At 37.5% G+C, this 21,500-nt stretch overlaps 4 protein-coding genes across 10 annotated transcripts; all 4 read left to right on the plus strand.

Moving 5' to 3' along the window:
- The first annotated feature begins 4,042 nt into the window (after window positions 1-4,042).
- olfcv1 (olfactory receptor C family, v1) lies at window positions 4,043-10,621 on the plus strand. Of its 6 annotated transcripts, none has more exons than XM_073929821.1 (7): window positions 4,089-4,318; window positions 4,488-4,794; window positions 4,905-5,714; window positions 5,840-6,064; window positions 6,276-6,399; window positions 6,524-7,183; window positions 8,084-10,621. In XM_073929821.1, the coding sequence occupies exons 1-7, from the start codon at window positions 4,119-4,121 to the stop codon at window positions 8,137-8,139; spliced, it is 2,382 nt and encodes a 793-aa protein (XP_073785922.1). In that variant the 5' UTR covers window positions 4,089-4,118; the 3' UTR covers window positions 8,140-10,621. The 6 variants fall into 6 exon arrangements, with proteins under 6 accessions (XP_073785920.1, XP_073785919.1, XP_073785924.1 ...); XM_073929822.1 differs by having other exon boundaries at window positions 4,488-4,776; XM_073929819.1 differs by lacking the exon at window positions 8,084-10,621 and having other exon boundaries at window positions 4,043-4,318; window positions 4,488-4,776; window positions 6,530-7,713.
- On the plus strand, window positions 8,146-13,482 carry LOC141378813 (vomeronasal type-2 receptor 1-like). Its single transcript, XM_073930299.1, has 2 exons — window positions 8,146-8,151; window positions 12,284-13,482. The coding sequence occupies exons 1-2, from the start codon at window positions 8,146-8,148 to the stop codon at window positions 13,106-13,108; spliced, it is 831 nt and encodes a 276-aa protein (XP_073786400.1). The 3' UTR covers window positions 13,109-13,482.
- On the plus strand, window positions 12,508-15,233 carry LOC110438105 (extracellular calcium-sensing receptor-like). The gene is made up of 3 exons (XM_073929825.1): window positions 12,508-13,556; window positions 13,731-13,854; window positions 13,971-15,233. Exons 1-3 carry the CDS (start codon window positions 13,455-13,457, stop codon window positions 14,870-14,872), a joined length of 1,128 nt encoding a protein of 375 aa, XP_073785926.1. The 5' UTR covers window positions 12,508-13,454; the 3' UTR covers window positions 14,873-15,233.
- olfcv3 (olfactory receptor C family, v3) lies at window positions 15,212-20,434 on the plus strand. 2 transcript variants are annotated; one of them, XM_073929817.1, is made up of 7 exons: window positions 15,212-15,452; window positions 15,597-15,885; window positions 16,113-16,440; window positions 16,540-16,928; window positions 17,330-17,554; window positions 19,126-19,249; window positions 19,326-20,428. In XM_073929817.1, the coding sequence occupies exons 1-7, from the start codon at window positions 15,226-15,228 to the stop codon at window positions 20,222-20,224; spliced, it is 2,481 nt and encodes an 826-aa protein (XP_073785918.1). In that variant the 5' UTR covers window positions 15,212-15,225; the 3' UTR covers window positions 20,225-20,428. The 2 variants fall into 2 exon arrangements, with proteins under 2 accessions (XP_073785918.1, XP_009291997.3); XM_009293722.5 differs by having other exon boundaries at window positions 16,113-16,928; window positions 19,326-20,434.
- Window positions 20,435-21,500: the final 1,066 nt, after the last annotated feature.

Consider the following 21,500-nt stretch of genomic DNA (forward strand, 5'->3'; position numbering starts at 1 on the left):
CTCGCAGAGAAGACCCCCGAAATTGCCAGATTAGTGTTGTGCTCTCTTTCCTTCAAGAGAAGTTGGACAGCAGGCTGTCGCCCTCCACTCTCAAGGTTTACGTGGCCGCCATCTCCGCTTATCATAGCGCGGTAGCTGGCGGCACCGTGGGAAAGCATAACCTGGTCATCCAGTTCCTTAGGGGTGCTAGGCGAATTAATCCATCTCGCCCCCCTCTCATGCCCTCTTGGGATCTCGCCCTCGTTCTCACGAGTCTGCGATCCGATCCCTTTGAGCCACTCGAATCAGTATCTCTAAGATTTCTGTCCCTGAAGACAGCTCTGCTGGTTGCGTTGGCCTCCATCAAGAGGGTCGGGGACCTGGAGGCATTTTCGGTCAGTGACTCGTGCCTGGAATTCGGGCCGGATTACTCTCACGTCATCCTGAGACCCCGCCCCGGTTATGTGCCCAAGGTTCCTACCACCCCCTTTAGAGATCAGGTAGTGAACCTGCAAGCGCTGCCCCCGGAGGAGGCAGACCCAGCCCTTTCTTTACTTTGTCCAGTTCGCGCTCTGCGCATTTATGTGGACCGTACTCAGAATTTTAGATCATCTGAGCAGCTCTTTGTCTGTTATGGCGGTCGGCAGCAGGGAAGTGCCGTATCGAAACAAAGATTATCCCACTGGATTGTGGATGCCATTTCACTCGCTTATTCGAGTCGAGGTCAGCCGTGTCCCCCGGGAGTTCGTGCACACTCCACTCGGAGCGTTGCATCCTCTTGGGCGCGTGCACGCGGCGCCTCTCTAACAGACATCTGTAGAGCTGCGGGCTGGGCAACACCCAACACATTTGCAAGGTTTTACAATCTGCAAGTGGAGCCGGTTTCCTCAAGGGTATTAGGTAACCCTTTGGTGATTGAGGAGACAACTCGGTAGGGTGTTGAAACACGCTTGCTGCGCCATTCTCCCTAACACGGAGGTACGTGCGCCTTTTTATCTGTCAGTAAAGTTCCCCGTCAGGTGAGCCCTGCAGATTCCTCCGTGGCCCCCAGCACTGACTCAGCGGAGGAGTCACTTGCTGGCCCACTACGTTGTAGGTCTGCCCGCTGGTCAGCCCGCGTTTTGGGTATAGGTGCCTGCTATGCGTGGTCCCCACTAGGCGATCCCATATGCTTATTCCGCCACGGTTAAGTCCCCCCCCCCTGGGCGGACCCGTGTCTTCCCTCTCCGCTAACCACTCTTTTGCTATGCGTACTCCCCCTTTTTAGGGCTAGTCCATATGTAAATTCTGCCATCTATCCCCCCCTTGGGTAACGGATGGCCTCCGCAGCGTCCTCCCTATCGGGATTGCACGCTTCCCAACGTACTGTCGTATTTCCTAGAATTATCTAGATGTTCACGACTTCCCAAAAAATATATCTAAATCCGTAAAACTTCTGTTGAAGTAGGATAAATTAGGGCCAGGGACACGTTGGAGGACCGCGCCCCCCATGATGTGGGTGCGTCACGCTTGCTTGACTATCTCCTCATCGGGGGTGTTGGTAAGGTGCAGTCATTATGGCGCTTTCAATGGGCTCCCAATGCGTGGATTTTACAATCAAATCCACTTATAGTGCTGAAGTTCCCCCCGAAGGGGAACGTTCGAGGTTACTAAAGTAACCCTTCATTCCCCGAGGAGGGGAACGGAAGCACTATACTCCGTCGCCATAATGACTGTCCCTTAGCTGTTTGAAAGTCTCTTCAGCTTAAAAGGATGGCGTCTGCTGGCTTCAGGTGTGCTTATATGCTGAGATAATTGCAGATGTCGCACACCTGCGCAAGCTTACGCTGCCAATTAATTTCATTCATTGGCCCGTTCAATACTCTCCAGACAAGCGGCTTCTGATCCAAATCCTCCCAATGCGTGGATTTTACAATCAAATCCACTTATAGTGCTTCCGTTCCCCTCCTCGGGGAACGAAGGGTTACTTTAGTAACCTCGAACGTTTTTCTTGATTGCTTTGATGAAGCCGAATCTTTAACTGAAGTTGTCCACTTTTTTCATGTGCTTGAATGTTAAAACGTCCCTCCTTTGAACTGTCACTAAAATAGCCCCCTTAAAAAGAATTTCATATAGAGTTTGTCCATAGTAGTGGGCTAACTGAATAAAATCCTTTCCATAATCCTCAATAGATTGCTTCCCCTGAAGGAGACACATAATAAGAATACTTGCTGGATCCATTGAGCGGTTGAGTCTTCTGTAACAGATGCTGACAACAGAGTTTGAGGATCCACATGTAGTTTATTAGGCAAAATGGTCATGCAGGCAACAATCAAAATAGGTGCAAAAAGATATATGCAGATAATCCAATGTCGAGGTCAATAAAAATGAGAGTTGTCGGTTTAGGCGGCAAACTACATAAACAAACAAAACAAAGCAAGGATCAAAACATCGTAATATCACATTTTAACAGACAACAAGACTCAGCCCAGATGTGTATGAGTGCTCTCTTTATAGTCCAGGTAATAAAACAATGAAGAGCTTCAGCTGTGAGTGTGTGCTTGCAAGTGTGATCAGGGAAAAACGGAACAGGTGTGTGTGTGGTGCTTGATAGGATTTGTAGTTCTTAACTGTGGCTTGTGTATAGTTCTCCAGTGGCGAAGATCGCTGGTTACTATATTGTCATACATTGCCATACATAAAAACAAAATCTTTAAAAAATATAAAAAGTTAGTGTATTTAGAAATAAATAGGTTGCTAGAGGGGTGTAAAAAGTGGTTAGTAAAGTATAAAGTAATTTAAATTAATTTTACACTCTGAAAAAACCTGTAGCATTTGACATATGGCTTTTGTGTTTGTTTTGTGGCTTACAGTTTTTTCCAATTGTTTACACACATTTTCTGAAAGCATGTCTCATTTTGTCAGATCTCTACACACAAATCACAAAACACACACATTGGGCAAAACTCATCAATTCTTCTGCAAAATAAAACTACATTCAAAACAATGTGATTTCTTCTCAAAATGATCTTTTGTTTTCAAATGACACACACAAGCCATCACATGAATAGACATTCATAAGATCAGTTGAACAGTAAAAAAAAACAGTAAAAAGTGTGTTTTAAAACTGCAATTTGAGTGTAAAGCAGGAATTGTGCTTGTAGTTTAGCAGAGTTGGTTCAGGGGGTTGGTGCATCAGTTACATGTTGTAGTCATTGTGTCTGAAGTACAAGTAATTGTGTAAACAATTGGAAAAATCTGTAAAAAGCAAGTTATCACCTCTGTGCATGTAGGATACAAATGCAGCTAGCACACTGTTTACTTAAACAAAACATTGAACAGAACATTGGTAAATTTGACTGTAATATTACATTGTTTTGGTCTTGGTTGAGCCTGTTTGTAAAATATGTTTAAGCATTTTAAATTGGTGTTAACTAGATGCATTTTGTGTCTAAGCAACAAGAAATGTGTTAATTGTAAAGCCAACTAAGACGGTTGTTGTGCTAACTGTTTTACGAGTTTATAAATTGTATTATGTATTATAAAACGTAACTGTGTTAAGAGTTTGTAAAATGTATTGAAAAAACTGTCATAGCCATTGTAAAAAAACTAAACAAAACAACAAACAGAGATCATGCAAACATCACAGGGGTGACTTAAAACTACTGACAACAAGGGCTAAGACCAGAGGGCTTGAATACTGTGACAGATAATAGCATAATTAACTAATTGGATTGCATGAGGGTGGAGACAATAAAAAACCAAAGCAACTAATAAGGAAACTAAGGAACACAGGAGAGCTTACATGGAAGTATGTGACATAGATAACAAAACTAAACAGAAACACAGCCAGAGTTACACAAGTATTCAAATATGGAATTGAGTCCAATTAATTCGATTTAATAAGTTACATTTAATAAAATAGATTTAATAAATTCTATTAACAAGCCTACATAATAGATTATTAGTATTATGCAATGTGTCTAAAAAACAGACAAATATAGTTTTAGTTTGAGGCATCTTGGGAAACATCATAGCCCACCTGAGTCAATATATAACTCAGAAAGACGTCATGCATAATTTCATGCATGACTAACATATAAAACCAAAGACAGAAGTTGCATCTTCTTGCCTTTTGAGTAGAGGAGGCTAACAATACAATGATTCATATTTTTCTTTGTATTTTTCATCTTTCCAGTGCAGCTATGACTTCAAGATGTATTCCAAGAGGGAACTTTGATCTGCCAGTTTTCATGACTAGTGGAGACTTCACAATAGGAGGAATTTTTCCTTTACATTACAGAGTAGAGCTTCCACCAACAGACTATATGAAGAAACCTTTAACAGCAATGTGTCGAGGGTAAGGATATGTCTTATCAATTATATTTTTCCCCAAACTGTTTATTAAATCTATTATCTCATTTACATTATGAAAACCCCATCTAATGTATTACAATACTTTCTAAAAGGCGACTTCATAAATGTTCTTTAGGATTTTTAATGAAATAATTGTTTTGTTTTTAATTCAGGTTTGATCCAATGGCTTTTCACTGGGCTCTCACAATGGGACTGGCCGTAGAAGAGATAAACAATCGAAAAGACCTCTTACCAGAACACACTCTTGCCTATAGAATCTTTGACTCTTGTGCAACTCCTGTAATGGCTCAGAAAGCAGTCCTGGCAGCGCTGAATGGACAGGACGTTGTTCAAAGTTTCATGTGCTCTGGAGCTAGCCCCTTATTAGGATTAATTGGGGAGTCTGGATCCTCACAATCAATTGTTGTCTCCAGAACTTTGGAGCCTTTCAGAATACCAATGGTATTATATTTACCTATGGTATATTAATAAGTGTGCATATACACACACACACACACACACACACATATACATACATACATACAACTATATATAACTTAGGTTTTTTTATGAATTTATTATTATTATAGATAAGCTATTTCTCCACCTGCTCTTGTCTAAGTGATCGAAAGCAGTTCCCGACATTTTTCAGAGTGGTTCCAAGTGATGACTACCAGGTCAAAGCGATTGCACAGCTCCTAAAGAGATTTGACTGGACATGGATTGGTGTTGTGACTGAAGACCATGATTATGGCAGGTTTGCTTTACAAGGCTTAAAGCGAGAAATTGAAAATACAAAAATTTGTTTGGCTTATCATGAAATGATTCCAAAAGACTATACCCAGGAACGAGTCTTGAAGATACTTAAAGTTATGAAGGAATCAACAGCCAAGGTGGTTGTTGTTTTTTCAGGGGAAGGGGAATTTTACCCTTTTTTGACAGAGTTTGTGGCTCAGAATATTACAGGAATTCAGTGGATTGCAAGTGAGGCTTGGGTTACAGCATCAATGTTAGCAGAGACATATTCATTTTTAGATGGCACAATTGGCTTTGCAATCCGTCAAGGACACGTCCCAGGTCTTCAGGATTACATCAGGACCGTCACTCCAGAAAGGTACCCTTCTATTCCTCAGGTTCAGGAACTGTGGGAGGCTTTGTATGGTTGTTCTCCATCCACATCCACCTTGAGCAGTCATTTACCCTCATGCACAGGAAAAGAAATTCTCAGAAAAGAATACTCTGCCTACATGAACACATCCAGCCCTCGTGTGACCTACAATGTTTACAAAGCGGTGTATGCCTTTGCTCATTCTCTTCATAATCTTATTGAATGTAGAAATGGACATGGGCCATTTGAGAATTTATCATGTGCGAACCTCAACAATGTGTTTCCATGGCAGGTAAAAGTACTTGAGGATTTGATGATAACTTGTGTTTAAGTAGATTAGTTATTATATTGCACATGAACTGTCTAGATGTGGATATTTGTTTTAATCATCTCCATTTTTCCCTCTGCTGTCTTCAGCTTCAACATTATTTACAGGAAATATCCTTCTCTATTTCTGGAGAGGAAGTTAATTTTGATATCAAGGGAGATGCAATACCATCTTATGATTTAATAAACTGGCAAAGAAGTGCAAGTGGAGATATGCAGTTTATTAAAGTGGGCCTCTATGATGGTGCTCAGCATTCTGGCAAAGAACTAGTGATTGAGAAGCAGGCTATTGCATGGTCTAACCAACAGACTAAGGCAAGGTGTTGACTGCACACTACACTGCCATCTGTTGTTCTAATAATATAACTGTCACTATACAGTATGTGCTCATTAAGCCTTTATACATTTGATAAAAAGATGTGCTGTTTCATTATGCTAAAACTGACAATGCATCTGGTATTGCATTCTGTTATTTGGAGACTCATATTCTTGGGAAGAGGTTATAATAAAAATAATTTTAATTTAGGTACCTGTTTCTGTATGCAGTAACGGCTGCACTCCAGGATACAGGAAGGCTGTCCGACATGGGCAGTCTCTGTGTTGTTTTGATTGTGTTCCATGTGACATTGGCAAGATCAGTAATCAGACAGGTCAGAGCTCTGTGATGCATGTTTTCCTATTGACAAAAATTATATAAAGACACCATTTATTCATGCTGTCATATTTAATTCCAATGCACTTCATATGGTTTTCTTTCTTTTTTTTCTTTGAAAGATTCAGTAGATTGTCTGTCTTGCCCTGAAGACTATTGGTCCAATGTAAATAGAACAGAGTGCATCCAGAAAGTGATTGAATTTCTCTCCCATGATGCGATGGGAATGACCTTGACTGTGATAGCTGTAGCAGGAGCCTTTCTGACCATCACTGTGCTGGGGATATTTCTGTACAACAAAGGAACCCCTATAGTCCGTGTGAATAACTCTGAACTCAGTTTCTTCATCTTGGTATCACTGACTTTTTGTTTTCTGTGTGCTTTGATATTTATCGGGGAACCCACATCCTGGTCCTGTATGCTTCGGCACACTGCATTCAGCATCACCTTCTCACTTTGCATCTCTTGCATCTTGGGAAAGACTTTAGTGGTGCTGGCTGCTTTCACAGCGACCCGACCTGGAAACAATATAATGAAATGGTTGGGCCCTACACAGCAGAGAATCATCATTTTCTGCTGCACTCTCGTTCAGGTGCTCATATGTACAGTCTGGCTTGTAGTATCCCCACCATTTCCCTATAGAAACACTAAATATCAACAGTCCAAGATCATTCTGGATTGCAGTGTGGGCTCTGATCTGGCTTTTTGGTGTGTGCTGGGATATATCGGTCTTTTAGCTTGTGTCTGCTTTTTTCTGGCTTTTCTGGCCCGGAAATTACCAGGTAATTTTAATGAGGCCAAATACATCACCTTCAGCATGATTATATTTTGCACTGTATGGCTAGCTTTTGTGCCTGCATATGTCAGTTCGCCTGGTAAGTTTACAACTGCTGTGGAGATTTTTGCTATACTAGCTTCTAGTTTCGGCCTGCTTTTCTGCTTGTTTGCTCCAAAATGTTACATTATTTTAGTGAAGCCAGAGAAAAACACCAAGCAACATTTAATTGGAAAAGTCACAAAATGAATAGTGTTTGTACAGATTTTCAAAAAAATTAAAAATGATAAAAATGCTATAAACATGAAATCCAAATATTATCTTCAACTATGAACTTTTAAATATTTTAGGGACAGAGTCAATATCCTATGCATTTATTTTTTATTTTTGTAGTATTCAATTTGTTTTTCAAGTTTCATGATTCCAACAAGCTTGTCAGAAATGTTTACGTAAAATAACAATAGACAATGAAGATGTTAACTGATCTCTAGGTTATGTAACCTACACTGTAGCCACTGGTTTTTGCAATAAAAAATAAAGTCTAAATAAAAAAAGTAACAACAAAATAAACAAAATAAAGACTGTCTATACATTCACTGTCCATTTTAATTCATATGAAATGGACCCAACAACAGAAACCAAATAGTATGAGTGAAAGTATAATACATGCAGACCTTTACCCCTCACACCTACAAGTTTAATATTTTTTATATGGTTAAGTTACAGGTTCATACTAGTCTTTTTTTTAATCTGCCCCCAAGTTATTATTTGATTTAGATGGTTTGTAATCACATTTTTTGGGATTGTTGCTTGTTCAGCAGAATACATTAACAGTTAGACCCTCCTTTAATGTAAATTTGCACAGGATAACAATGTGTGTGTGACTGTGTGTGCATATAATCCGCAGGTCGGGCGGGTTGGGTAATAAAAAAATACGTTATGATTAATTGTGGCTGGATGTAGCAGGACATGGCAGTTGGCCAGCGAAAAAGCAGAGAGTGGGCTTTGCAGAATGGGAAGATGGGACGTGAAAAATAGTGGATAAAGTGCAAGAGTATCCTACTGTTCAAAGTTTTAGTTAGAGGAGTCATCAGACGAAAATCTGCTCTAGTTCTGGAAGAAACAAGATCGCTTATTTACACGACTACAGCTCCTTGTGGGGATAATCTTGTTCATTCCTACAACAAGTGATGCGAGCGTTATCATCCGAATTCAGGCACAGTAGATGCTGTTTTTTGCACAGTGTACAGAAAAGGGCCAAGTAAATTGGCACCCTTTTTGTTATCTTGTTCCTGTATTCGTAAAAGCTAAAATGTCTTATTTTTACTTTCTGTATTTGAAAATGAAGAAAAAGTTGTCTAAAGACACTTTTGTTTTTATGAATAAATTTTCATTTAAAAACGTTTAAGATTAACATTATTTTACTATCTGAGCTGCGCAGATTATAGCTCACTGAATCTGCTGTTAATATCCACGGTGACCTATCATCATGCCTAAAACAAAGAATTAAATTATTAAAGTGACAATCGGGCACGGGTCGGGTGCGGATATATTTATACAGTTGAAGTCAGAATTATAAGCCCCCCTTTGATTTTTTTTTACATTTCCTAAATGATGTTTAACAGAGCAAGAGAATTTTTAAAGTATGTCTGATAATGTTTTTTTTTTAGTATTATTATTCTGGAGAAACTCTTATTCATATTATTTTGGCTAGAATAAAAGCATTTTTTTTTTTAAGTACAAAATTATTAGCCCGTTTAAGCTATATATTTTTTCAATAGTCTACAGCAGTGGTTCCAAACCTTTTTTTTTTTTTAACCTGAGACCCCCTTTTCCCCTGGAAAATATTGTAAGGCCCCCCTGCACATTTAATGATATAATCGCTCATATATGTTTGCAGTTATGATGACAAAAAAATTGGTTTTCAAACAAACGGTTTGTTTATCACTATATCTAGATATGTTTATGCACAAATAAAAGCCTAATGTATCCCAGAGATGGGTTGCAACTGGAAGGGTATAATAAAGGGACTAAGCCGAAAAAAATGAATGAATGAATAAAAGCCTAATGTAAATTATAAAAGCAAAACATCAGTAGGCCATTTGTAACTGAAAAACATAAGCCTTTGGCCTTTAAATTGACTCTATTTGAAATTCGATGACAAAAATATCAGTATTTACACAAGTTTATAAGGGAAAAAATAATATAGGCTATTACAATTAGAGTGAGGATTTCTGCGAGGCGAATTCGTAAGACTCTGTTTTTTTTTGTGGAGGAAGGATTATAAATTTGTCCATTTTTGGTCAGCCAGGTCAGGGATCCTCAACCATTTTATCACCACGCACCAGTCAACGTTTGCAATTTTACTGGGGGGGGGGGATGAGTGCTTTGTAGGTTGCTATGCGACCATCAACCGTTTTCTCAGAGAATGACAAACTGACAAAACATTGCTGTCACTTTCTGATACAAGTTTAATTTATGAAGAAAAGTACAAAGGACTGCAGTGTTTGTGTGTTCAGTGTTTGACTGCGAAAATTAGTCTTACCGAAATGTGAATATTCCATACAAGCTGAAGCTGATTGATCAATTTTTGTCACGTGACATGCAGTGTGCTTGTGGCCCGGAGTTCATTGGTGCGAGTGCATCACGCCGCTTGTGCGCATAAGCCGCGCACCTCCATTGGAAAAATAAACTTGTGCAGACTCTAGAAATACGCAATATACAAATAGCACCTTAAAGGCTGTGATCATTTGCAATCTCCATCAGTTGATCTTCTTGCACAGCCATGGTGGATTCACCTGATTTGTTGACAAGTGGGTTGCGGATCTGTTCCTTGGCAGTACCCAGGTCGTTCACTGGGTCTTTTTCCCTTTGCAAAGAAACTTTCCTAAGACGTCTGTTTCTTACTCATTTTGCTGCTTGTGGGTTAAATTTGATCGCTAAAGTGACCAAGATGTAAGCAAGAGTACGGTCATTTTTCAAAATAAAAGACTTTTCAAAATAAAAGATCGTTCAGACTCAGATAATAAGTAAAACGCAAATAATTAATGATTTCTTGCGGCCCGGAACCAATTGATCCAAGGACCGATGGTTAAGGACTACTGAGCTAGGGGATAAAATGAAGGCAACATGATCATTCTCCTAATTGTTCACTGCTAAGATTTTTAAAAATATGACGCGACCCCCCACAAACCTCGCTTAGGCCCCCTTGTGGGCCGCGACCCCCTGTTGGGAACCGCTGGTCAACAGAACAAACCATCATCATACATTAACTTGTCTATTTACCCTAACCTGCCTAGTTAACCTAATTAACCTAGTTAAGCCTTTAAATGTATCTTTAAGCTGTATAGAAGTGTCTTGAAAAATATCTAGCAAAATATTAATAGTTGTCATCATGGCAAAGATAAAATAAATCAGTTATTAGAGATGAGTTATTAAAACTATCCACTGCAAAAAAAAAAAAAAAAAAAAAAAACGTTTCCCAATTTCTAAAATTATGTTTAGAAATGTGTTGAAAAAAAATCTTCTCTTCGTCAAACAGAAATTGGGAAAAAAAATTTAAATAAGGGCAAATAATTCAGGGGGGCTAATAATTTTGACATCAACTATATATATCAGATAAAACTATATCTGATATATAGGGCTGCAGGTGGATGATTAGTATAAAGCTGCGAATTCGGGTGTCATTTCAGCTGACCCGTGCATCTCTACATACATACACACATATATATATATATATATATTAGCCCTTCTGTGATTTTTTTTTCTTTTTTATATATCTTAAGTGAAGTTTATTTGGCTGGAAAATTTTTTTTTTTTTACACTTTTTAAATTTTAAGGTAAATTTTATTAGACTCTTTAAGGATTATTTTAAGAATTAAAACAAACCAGAGTTATCAAATAACTTACCTAATTCTCCTAACCTGCCTAGTTTACATTATAACCAAGTAAACTCTTTAAATTACACTTTAAGCAATAATCTTCAATCCATTAAACAACACTTGGGAAATATTTAAAAAGAATTTATATTTCACAGGAGGGCTAATAAATGTAGCTTCAGCTATATATTTTATATATAACACTCATTATGTCAACAAAGTTTGATGATGGGTTGTATTTAAATGAGGGTTTACATATTCATGCCTGAACTGTTGCATCATAGGTGATATTACTCTCCTCTCAATTTAGCAAATTCTGCAACGCGTGGAACCATACATAATGAGATGAAAATGACTAACCATATAAAACCTTTGGAAATAGAAACAACTTTATCTGTGTGCTTTTGGAGTTAGAGCAATGATTTACATTTTCATGTCGATATTTCATCTTTCCAGTGCGTCTATGGCTTTAATCTGCTCCCCACATGACTTTGATCTGCCAGTTTTCATGACTAGTGGAGACTTCACAATAGGAGGAATTTTTCCTTTACATTACAGAGTAAAGCTTCCACCAACAGACTATATGAAGAAACCTTTAACAGCACAGTGTCGTGGGTAATGACGTTTGTTATTTTTCAGTTGCTTCTCTTCCATTCATCATTTCAGTTGTTTTATAATTAGTATTACAGTTATTGAAATCAATCAATGTTCTAAAACATTTTTTACAAAAGTTATTATGTAACAATTCATTCCCTTATTTTTTATTTATCTAAAATGTAGGTTTGATCCAAGAGCTTTCCGTTGGGCTCTCTCTATGAAGCTTGCTGTGGAGGAGATAAACAATAGAAAAGATCTCCTCAACAATTTTACACTTGCTTACAAAATATTTGACTCTTGCTCTACTCCTGTAACAGCTCAGAAAGCAGTTCTGGCTGTAATGAATGGGCAGGAAGTTGTTCAAAGTTCTATGTGCTCTGGGGCTGGCCCTTTAATAGGATTAATAGGAGAATCTGGATCTTCACAGTCTATTGTTCTCTCCAGAACAGTGCAAGCCTTTCAAATACCTATGGTATATTAATTTTATATTTTATATATATATATATATATATATATATATATATATATATATATATATATATATATATATATATATATATATATATATATATATAATAATTAATTAACTTTTTAAAATTTATTTATTAATATTATTATTATTATTATTATAGATAAGCTATTTCTCCACCTGCTCTTGTCTAAGTGATCGAAAGCAGTTCCCGACATTTTTCAGAGTGGTTCCTAGTGATGACTACCAGGTCAAAGCGATTGCACAGCTTTTAAAGAGGTTTGACTGGACATGGATTGGTGTTGTGACTGAAGACCATGATTATGGCAGATTTGCTTTACAAGGCTTAAAGCGAGAAATTGAAAATACAAATATTTGTTTGGCTTATCATGAAATGATTCCAAAAGACTATACCCAGGAACGAGTCTTGAAGATTCTTAAAGTAATGAAGGAATCAACAGCCAAGGTAGTTGTTGTTTTTTCAGTAGAAGGAGAGTTTTATCCTGTTTTAAGAGAGTTTGTGGCTCAAAATATCACTGGAATTCAGTGGATTGCAAGTGAGGCTTGGGTTACAGCATCAATGTTAGCAGAGACATATTCATTTTTAGATGGCACAATTGGCTTTGCAATCCGTCAAGGACACGTCCCAGGTCTTCAGGATTACATCAGGACCGTCACTCCAGAAAAGTACCCTTCTATTCCTCAGGTTCAGGAACTGTGGGAGGCTTTGTATGGTTGTTCTCCATCCACATCCACCTTGAGCAGTCATTTACCCTCATGCACAGGAAAAGAAACTCTCAGAAAAGAATACTCTGCCTACATGAACACATCCAGCCCTCGTGTGACCTACAATGTTTACAAAGCGGTGTATGCCTTTGCTCATTCTCTTCATAATCTTATTGAATGTAGAAATGGACATGGGCCATTTGAGAATTTCTCATGTGCGAACCTCAACAATGTGTTTCCATGGCAGGTAAAAGTGTTTTAGGGTATGGTGGGAACTGCTTATTCAAAATTAAAAGAAACAGAGTTTTACATATAGGCCAATAACAAATATAAATAAATAATAGTAAATAAAACCTTGTAAATAATTTATATGTTACTCCTTTAAATTGCAAACAAAATTGTCCTTATGTTTATCTTGTCTTCTTTTTCAATTTTTATTATTTGAATATTACTCCTTCATTTGTTTGGTTGTTTGTTCTCCAAAGCTGAAGCATTACCTTGAGGATGTTTCCTTCTCAATATCTGGACAAAATGTTAACTTTGATAATAAAGGAGACTCAGTTCCATATTATGATTTAATAAACTGGCAAAGAAGTGCAAGTGGAGATATGCAGTTTGTTAAAGTGGGCCTCTATGATGGTGCTCAGCATTCTGGCAAAGAACTGGTGATTGAGGAGCAGGCCATTACATGGTCTAACCAACAGACTAAGGCAAGGTGTTGACTGTACACTACACTGCCATCTGATATTTCAGTGAAATAACCCCTATTGTCTTGATTTTGTTAGAATTTCTATCTGAACATTTGGTTGTGTATGCTGTGTATCAATAAAGAAAACAATAATTAAACATGTATCTAATTTCTTATTACATGTACTTTTTTATAGGTGCCCGTGTCTGTGTGCAGTTATAGGTGTGCACCAGGATTTAGGACAGCTGCCTGTCGTGGGCAACCTTTGTGCTGCTTTGACTGTGTTCCATGTGAAAGTGGCAAGATCAGTAATCAGACAGGTAGAGTCACCTTGCTTGTAAGCTTCCTTGCTGCATCTTGAATATGCTCTCATTATTGTAATTGTTTGATATCCTCCATGGCCTGTGCAGTGTAAAAATATATTTTTATTTTTTAGATTCAGTAGATTGCCTGCCATGTCCTGAGGACTATTGGTCAAATGCAAATGGTACATCATGTGTACCAAAAGTGATTGAATTTCTCTCCCATGATGCGATGGGAATGACCTTAACTGTCATAGCTGTAATAGGAGCCTTTTTGACCATCACTGTGCTGGTGATTTTTCTGTACAACAAAGGAACCCCTATAGTCCGTGTGAATAACTCTGAACTCAGTTTCTTCATCTTGTTATCACTGACTCTTTGTTTTCTGTGTGCTTTGATATTTATCGGGGAACCCACATCCTGGTCTTGTATGCTTCGGCACACTGCATTCAGCATCACCTTCTCGCTTTGCATCTCTTGCATCTTGGGAAAGACTTTAGTGGTGCTGGCTGCTTTCACAGCGACCCGACCTGGAAACAATATAATGAAATGGTTGGGCCCTACACAGCAGAGAATCATCATTTTCTGCTGCACTCTCGTTCAGGTGCTCATATGTACAGTCTGGCTTGTAGTATCCCCACCATTTCCCTATAGAAACACTAAATATCAACAGTCCAAGATCATTCTGGATTGCAGTGTGGGCTCTGATCTGGCTTTTTGGTGTGTGCTGGGATATATCGGTCTTTTAGCTTGTGTCTGCTTTTTTCTGGCTTTTCTGGCCCGGAAATTACCAGGTAATTTTAATGAGGCCAAATACATCACCTTTAGCATGATTATATTTTGCGCAGTATGGCTAGCTTTTGTACCTGCATATGTCAGCCAGCCTGGTAAGTTTACAACTGCTGTGGAGATTTTTGCTATACTAGCTTCTAGTTTTGGCCTGCTTCTTTGTTTATTTGCCCCCAAATGTTACATTATTTTAATGAAGCCAGAGAAAAACACCAAGCAGCATCTCATGGGAAAAGTTATAACATGATGAATAATATAAATAGCACAGTTTGTCTATTATGGTATGCTATGTTTATTCTGAAGGGATATTTTTAACATAAAAATGTAAGAAAAAGAAAAGGTCTGTATGCATTCTTGTGCACCAAAACAACATTTTATACATCTCATAATGCAAACACAAATGTCCCTTCTTTCTAAGGATTACAGCTCTTAGGTTGTACTACTGTTGTAAAAAGAATACATTAATAAAATATATTTGTGAAAATGAGTATTTTGAATCCTGTTAATGACATCTGACTGTGATGCATAATGAGATGCAAAGGAACCTGTATCTGCTATATATATAACAGGTTGCCCTGCCTACTCTAGTCATGCTGAGCGATGCATTCATTAGAGACAATGACTATCCTGCTTCTGTGGCTACTGGTTTACCATCTCAGTGTACTCAATCCCGCACAAGCTTCCAAATGCCTACTGCAAAATGAATTTGAGCCAGGCCTCATGGCTAATGGAGATTTTGTAATAGGTGGTATTTTTCCTTTACACTATAATCAGGAAATGCCAGACCTCAACTTTACTTACAAACCTGGGCCGGTCAAATGTAATGGGTGAGAGCTTTATGTGTGCACAGTATGTAAATACGTATCGATTTATTCTAAGAATCTTGAAAGGTGTCTTGTTTGAAAACATTTAAACCTGTGTAAAAGTGTTGATGCTTTTTAAGTTTTCTTCTCCGTTTATGTCATCTGCAGGTTTGATACGAGAGCTTTTAGATGGGCCATTACAATGAAACTTGCAGTGGAAGAAATTAACAAGCGAGTTGATCTCCTTCCTAACTACACTTTGGGTTACAAAATCTTTGACTCTTGTGCTTACCCTCTGACAGGACAGAGATCAGCAGTGGCTGTTCTAAATGGGCCAAATGAACTAGAAAGCCCCTTGTGTGCAGATGCTGCTCCACTGCTTGCTGTGATAGGAGAATCTGGGTCAGCTCAGTCTATTGTAGTTTCTAGAATTTTGCAACCTTTTGGGATACCAATGGTGAGTCTAAAGTGAATTGTTTTCATTGTTTATCATTCACTAAATAGCATTTTATAGTGTTTGTGTGCACTTTTTAGTGATAGTAGAACCACTGTTCTCATCATGATAAGTTAATCATGAACACAATCTTATCAATGTTCCGTGAAACCTGTGCAGTGTAATTTAAAACTGAATTATGTTTCCAAAAGCTTTTAGATAATGTTACAAAATGACCTTGATTTCGACAGATCAGTTATTTTTCATCATGTGCCTGTCTGAGTGATAGGAGAGAATTCCCCACATTCTTCAGAGTCATACCTAGTGATGCTTATCAAGTGAAGGCCATTGCCAAACTCCTGCGGCATTTTAACTGGACATGGATCGGAGTGATACGAGGAGATCACGAGTATGGCCGCTTTGCCCTTCAGGGCTTACTGAAGGAGCTGGAGGGTACAGGCATATGTGTTGCTTATCAGAAGATGATCCCTTTGTTATATGATCGTCAGAAGGCGCTGGAAATAATACATGTCATGAGCCACTCCACTGCCCGTGTAGTAGTGGTGTTTTCAGCTGAAGGTGAGCTCACACCTTTCTTGAGAGATTACATGGAACAGAATGTGACAGGCATACAGTGGATCGCAAGTGAGGCTTGGGTTACATCCTCTGTGTTTGCAGGAAGTGAATTTGACCCTTTCCTTGGAGGGACTATTGGATTTGGCATTCGACAGGGTCAAATTCCTAGATTAAAAGAATATCTCACAACTGTGAACCCAGAAAGGTACCCCACAAATCCTCTGGTTTATGAGCTTTGGGGGGCTTTATATGGCTGTTCCCCCTCATGGTCCAACCTGAGTAGTCACTTGCCATCCTGTACAGGGAAGGAGACTGTTAGGCTGCAGTATTCTGCCTATTTAAACACATCCAGTCCTCGCATTTCCTATAATGTCTACAAAGCAGCATATGCCATTGCATATTCCCTGCACAATCTTATTTACTGTACCCCTGGAAAAGGACCATTTAGTAACTCCACATGTGCAAACGCACCTCATATCTACCCGTGGCAGGTACTGAAAATAATGAGTTCTTGAAGGGATAGTTCACCCCAAAATTAAAATGCTATATTTAGTCACCCTTTACTTGTTCCAAACCTGTGTGACTCTCTTTTTCTGTTGAACACAAGATGAGATGTTTTGTAGAAAGCTGTATCCATTGACTTCCATGGTATTTGTTTTTTTTTTTCACTATAGAAGTCTTGGTTACAGGTTTTCAGCTTTCTTCAAATGATCTTCTTTAGCGTTTAACAGAATACAGAAACTCGTAAAGATTTGGATCCACTTGAGGGTGAGTACATAGTGAGTAAACTTTAACCTTAGGGTGAACTAACTCTTAAGTTGCTATTTGTTAAATGACCTCTGTACAAAAAAAAAATAGTTCTTGATTTGATCAATTTATCACAATATTTCAGTTACAACAGTATCTCCAAGAGGTGTCATTCACTATTTCAGGAGAGAAAGTGAACTTTGACATGAAAGGTGATTCTATTCCATCCTATGACCTCATAAACTGGCAGAGGGGCTCAGCAGGAAATATTGAGTTTATTAATGTGGGCATGTTCGATGGTGCACTTGAATCTGGCCAAGAGCTGGTCATCAAGGAGGAGGCTATCATGTGGCCCGGCCATCAGACTGAGGCAAGCTGTTCTCACAGTGTATTACAGTACATGAGATCCCACGTTCTGAAGTTCTGTAGGGTCAATTGGAGGTAAGTGACTTAAATAAAGATGGCAGATTTGTCATCTGGGAAGGAAATAACGAAGGTGAAAATAATCTTTATTTTAATCCAGTAGTCTCTTATTTATTCAAGTAAATTTGAAGCTAGACATTTAGTGACTTAATTAATGCTTTTTAGTTGTAAGGAGCATTATTAATTTACCAATTATTAATATGCATTTCTCTAATGGGTTTACATGATGTTTATTTTTTACTGTCACACATAACAAATATAAATGGCAGCATTTATAATGTAGTCATTGTTAAACATTTCTGTGTTCCTTGGACTTTTTTTCAAACTACTGTTATTATATTTTTTTCTTTAATTTTTCAGCCAAAACTCAAGCATAATAAATGACAATTCATACATTTAAAAGGAAATTAATTAAAAATCATTAATAAATCCATGCAGTGTCTATTTTATTAAATGGTAAACATTATTTTTATCCACATATTTCCAAGAACATAGGGACTTGATACATTTTGTCATTAAAAACAATGTCCTCTGCTGTGACACTATATGCTAATTTTAAATTTGGCAATTCCACTGACAACGTAGATTATTAGTTGAAGATTCCAGATCATGTGACACATATGACTGAAGCCCCTGTGAAGGCCATGACAAGTTTTCGTCTCAGAATTTGTCACGTTGATCTTTTTTAGGCAACACTATACAATTATAAAGGTTTGCTGTCCTTTAGTGTGACGTCCTTGTTTATTGAAAATGTCTGACAAGTCGAACAAAAAAAAAAAATAATAAGTGTGTGTGTGTGTGTGTGTGTGTGTGTCGTTACCTTAGAATTATAAGGTTCTATCTGACATTTTTGTCAAAACTGAGTTATTGACATATTCTTATAAACTTATTTACAGTATGGAATGTTTTTATAAATAAGTTGTTAACATTTTATGACTTTTAATTTTAAAACAAATGCTACACACAAACTGTTATCTGTTAGAATGCAAAAACTTGAAAGCTCAATATCTTAAAATCATTCTTATAATTCCAAGGTGACGATATGTACACACACACACACACACACACACACACAGTTGAAGTCAGAATTATTAGCTCCCTGTTTATTTTTTCCCCAATTTCTGTTTAATGAAGAGAACATTGTTTAAACACATTTCTTAACATAATAGTTTTAATAACTCAATAACTTAATAGAGAAGAAGAAGAGAGTGATATACATATATGATATACATGTTCTCCCAGCGTTCTCGTGGGTTTCCTCCGGGTGCTTCAGTTTCCCCCCACAGTCCAAAGACATGCGGTACAGGTGAATTGGGTAGGCTACGTTGTCCGTAGTGTATGAGTGTGTGTGGATGTTTCACAGAGATGGGTTGTGGCTGGAAGGGCATCTGCTGCGTAAAACGTGCTGGATATATATATATTTTATTTTTTTTCAAAAAATTGTATTTTACACACACAAAAATACTGCTTTTGTATTTATGAACTAACCATATATGTATGGATCTGTTGTTTAAGCAGGTGCTGGTGTCTGTGTGCAGCAACAGCTGTGCTCCGGGATTCAGGAAGGCTGTTCGTCGTGGCCAGCCTCTGTGCTGCTTTGACTGTGTACCATGTGACAGTGGCAAAATCAGTAATGAGACAGGTCAGAGAACTTCAGTAATTTGTATATAAATTTGCAAAAAGTGACCTTCAACTTAATTTTCCCTCTTTCTCTTTAGATTCACTAGATTGTATTGCCTGCTCTGAAGATTACTGGTCAAATGCTGATGGAACAGTGTGCATTCCTAAAGTGGTTGAATTCCTGTCCCATGATGCAATGGGATTAACCCTGACAGTAATAGCTGTAGCAGGAGCCTGCCTCACATTAGCTGTGTTTTCCGTGTTTCTTTATTACAAAAACACTCCTGTAGTACGCATAAATAACTCCGAACTCAGTTTCTTCATCTTGTTATCACTGACTCTTTGTTTTCTGTGTGCTTTGATATTCATCGGGGAACCCACATCTTGGTCCTGTATGCTTCGACACACTGCATTCAGCATCACCTTCTCGCTTTGCATCTCTTGCATCTTGGGAAAGACTTTAGTGGTGCTGGCTGCTTTCACAGCGACCCGACCTGGAAACAATTTAATGAAATGGTTGGGCCCTACACAGCAGAGAATCATCATTTTCTGCTGCACTCTCATTCAGGTGCTCATATGTACAGTCTGGCTTGTAGCATCCCCACCATTTCCCTATAGAAACACTAAATATCAACAGTCCAAGATCATTCTGGATTGCAGTGTGGGCTCTGATCTGGCATTTTGGTGTGTGCTGGGATATATCGGTCTTTTAGCTTGTGTCTGCTTTTTTCTGGCTTTTCTGGCACGGAAATTACCAGGTAATTTTAATGAGGCTAAATACATCACCTTCAGCATGATTATATTTTGCGCAGTATGGCTGGCTTTTGTGCCTGCATATGTCAGTTCACCTGGTAAATTTACAACTGCTGTGGAGATTTTTGCCATTTTAGCCTCTAGTTTTGGCCTGCTTCTTTGTTTATTTACCCCAAAGGTTTATATCATTTTAGTGAAGCCAGAGAAGAACACAAAACAACATCTCATGGGAAAAGACAAGTGATAAAGCTGAACATTAATTAGATCCAGTACAAACATAATGAAAAAATAATAATCATAATACACAACAAAATCCTTAATCCATAATCCAACTGAAAATATCATGAAATAAATAATCAAAACAGAGGAGAAAAATCATGTGTAAAGCAAATCCACCAAAGGCAAGTAAAAATGCATCCATGTGCATTTTTATCTATTTTAATAAAATATTTATAATAATATATATTGAAAATTGTATTTCTTTACACACACACACTGTTTAAATATACCATTATAGGGATTTTTTAAAACCCAAAAATATAGTAACATCAACATCAAACTTATTGTGTCTATATATATATATATATATATATATATATATATATATATATATATATATATATATATATATATATATATATATGTGTGTGTATATATATATATGTGTGTGTATATATATATATATATATGTGTGTGTGTGTGTGTGTGTGTGTATGTATGTATGTAGTATCATATGTATTTAGTATATCATATAAATATATAGTAAAATGTTATTTACTCTCTTCATGGCAAAGATAAAATAAATCAGTTATTAGAGATGAGGTATTAAATCTGTTATGTTTAGAAATGTGCTGAAAAAAAATTCTTCTCTCCGTTAAACAGAAAATGGGGAAAAAATAAACGGGGGCTAATAATTCAGGGGGGCTAATAATTCTGACTTCAACTGTATGTATATATACACACACACACACAAATATATATATATATATATATATATATATATATATATATATATATATATATATATATATATATATATACAGTATATATAGTGAAGGTTTAATGAGTGTAAACCTTTTCTAGCACACCTGAAAAGGAATATTGTGTTTATTAGAATTTATTTAAATTTGTTTCCATCTCTGAATTTAATCTGGCTCCAATTTCAAGGGATCATTACATTTCAAATGTGCTCCTAATAGAAAAAGATTACATTCATAAATGAAGAATAAATTTAGATATTCGACTAACTCGCTCAGTATGCTGGCCAGTTCCATCAGCTCACGGACACAACCTTGCCAGTTTTTAGATAGAAGGTATAATTGTAAACTAATTTATTTTAGGTAATATTGGGCCACTGCATGTTTGTTCATACGTAAAGAAATGTAGATTTTGCCACTATATTATACATACTAGGTCAGTGATTGTCAGAAATCAGGAGGTCTCATATGATGTGCCTATACTCCATCTTTTGGGCCTGAATTTACAGTATGAGCACTCTTGGTCGTAAGGCTGTGGAAAGA

Source organism: Danio rerio, chromosome 18, assembly GCF_049306965.1.
Source record: "Danio rerio strain Tuebingen ecotype United States chromosome 18, GRCz12tu, whole genome shotgun sequence".
In the NCBI taxonomy this organism is placed as follows: domain Eukaryota; kingdom Metazoa; phylum Chordata; class Actinopteri; order Cypriniformes; family Danionidae; genus Danio; species Danio rerio.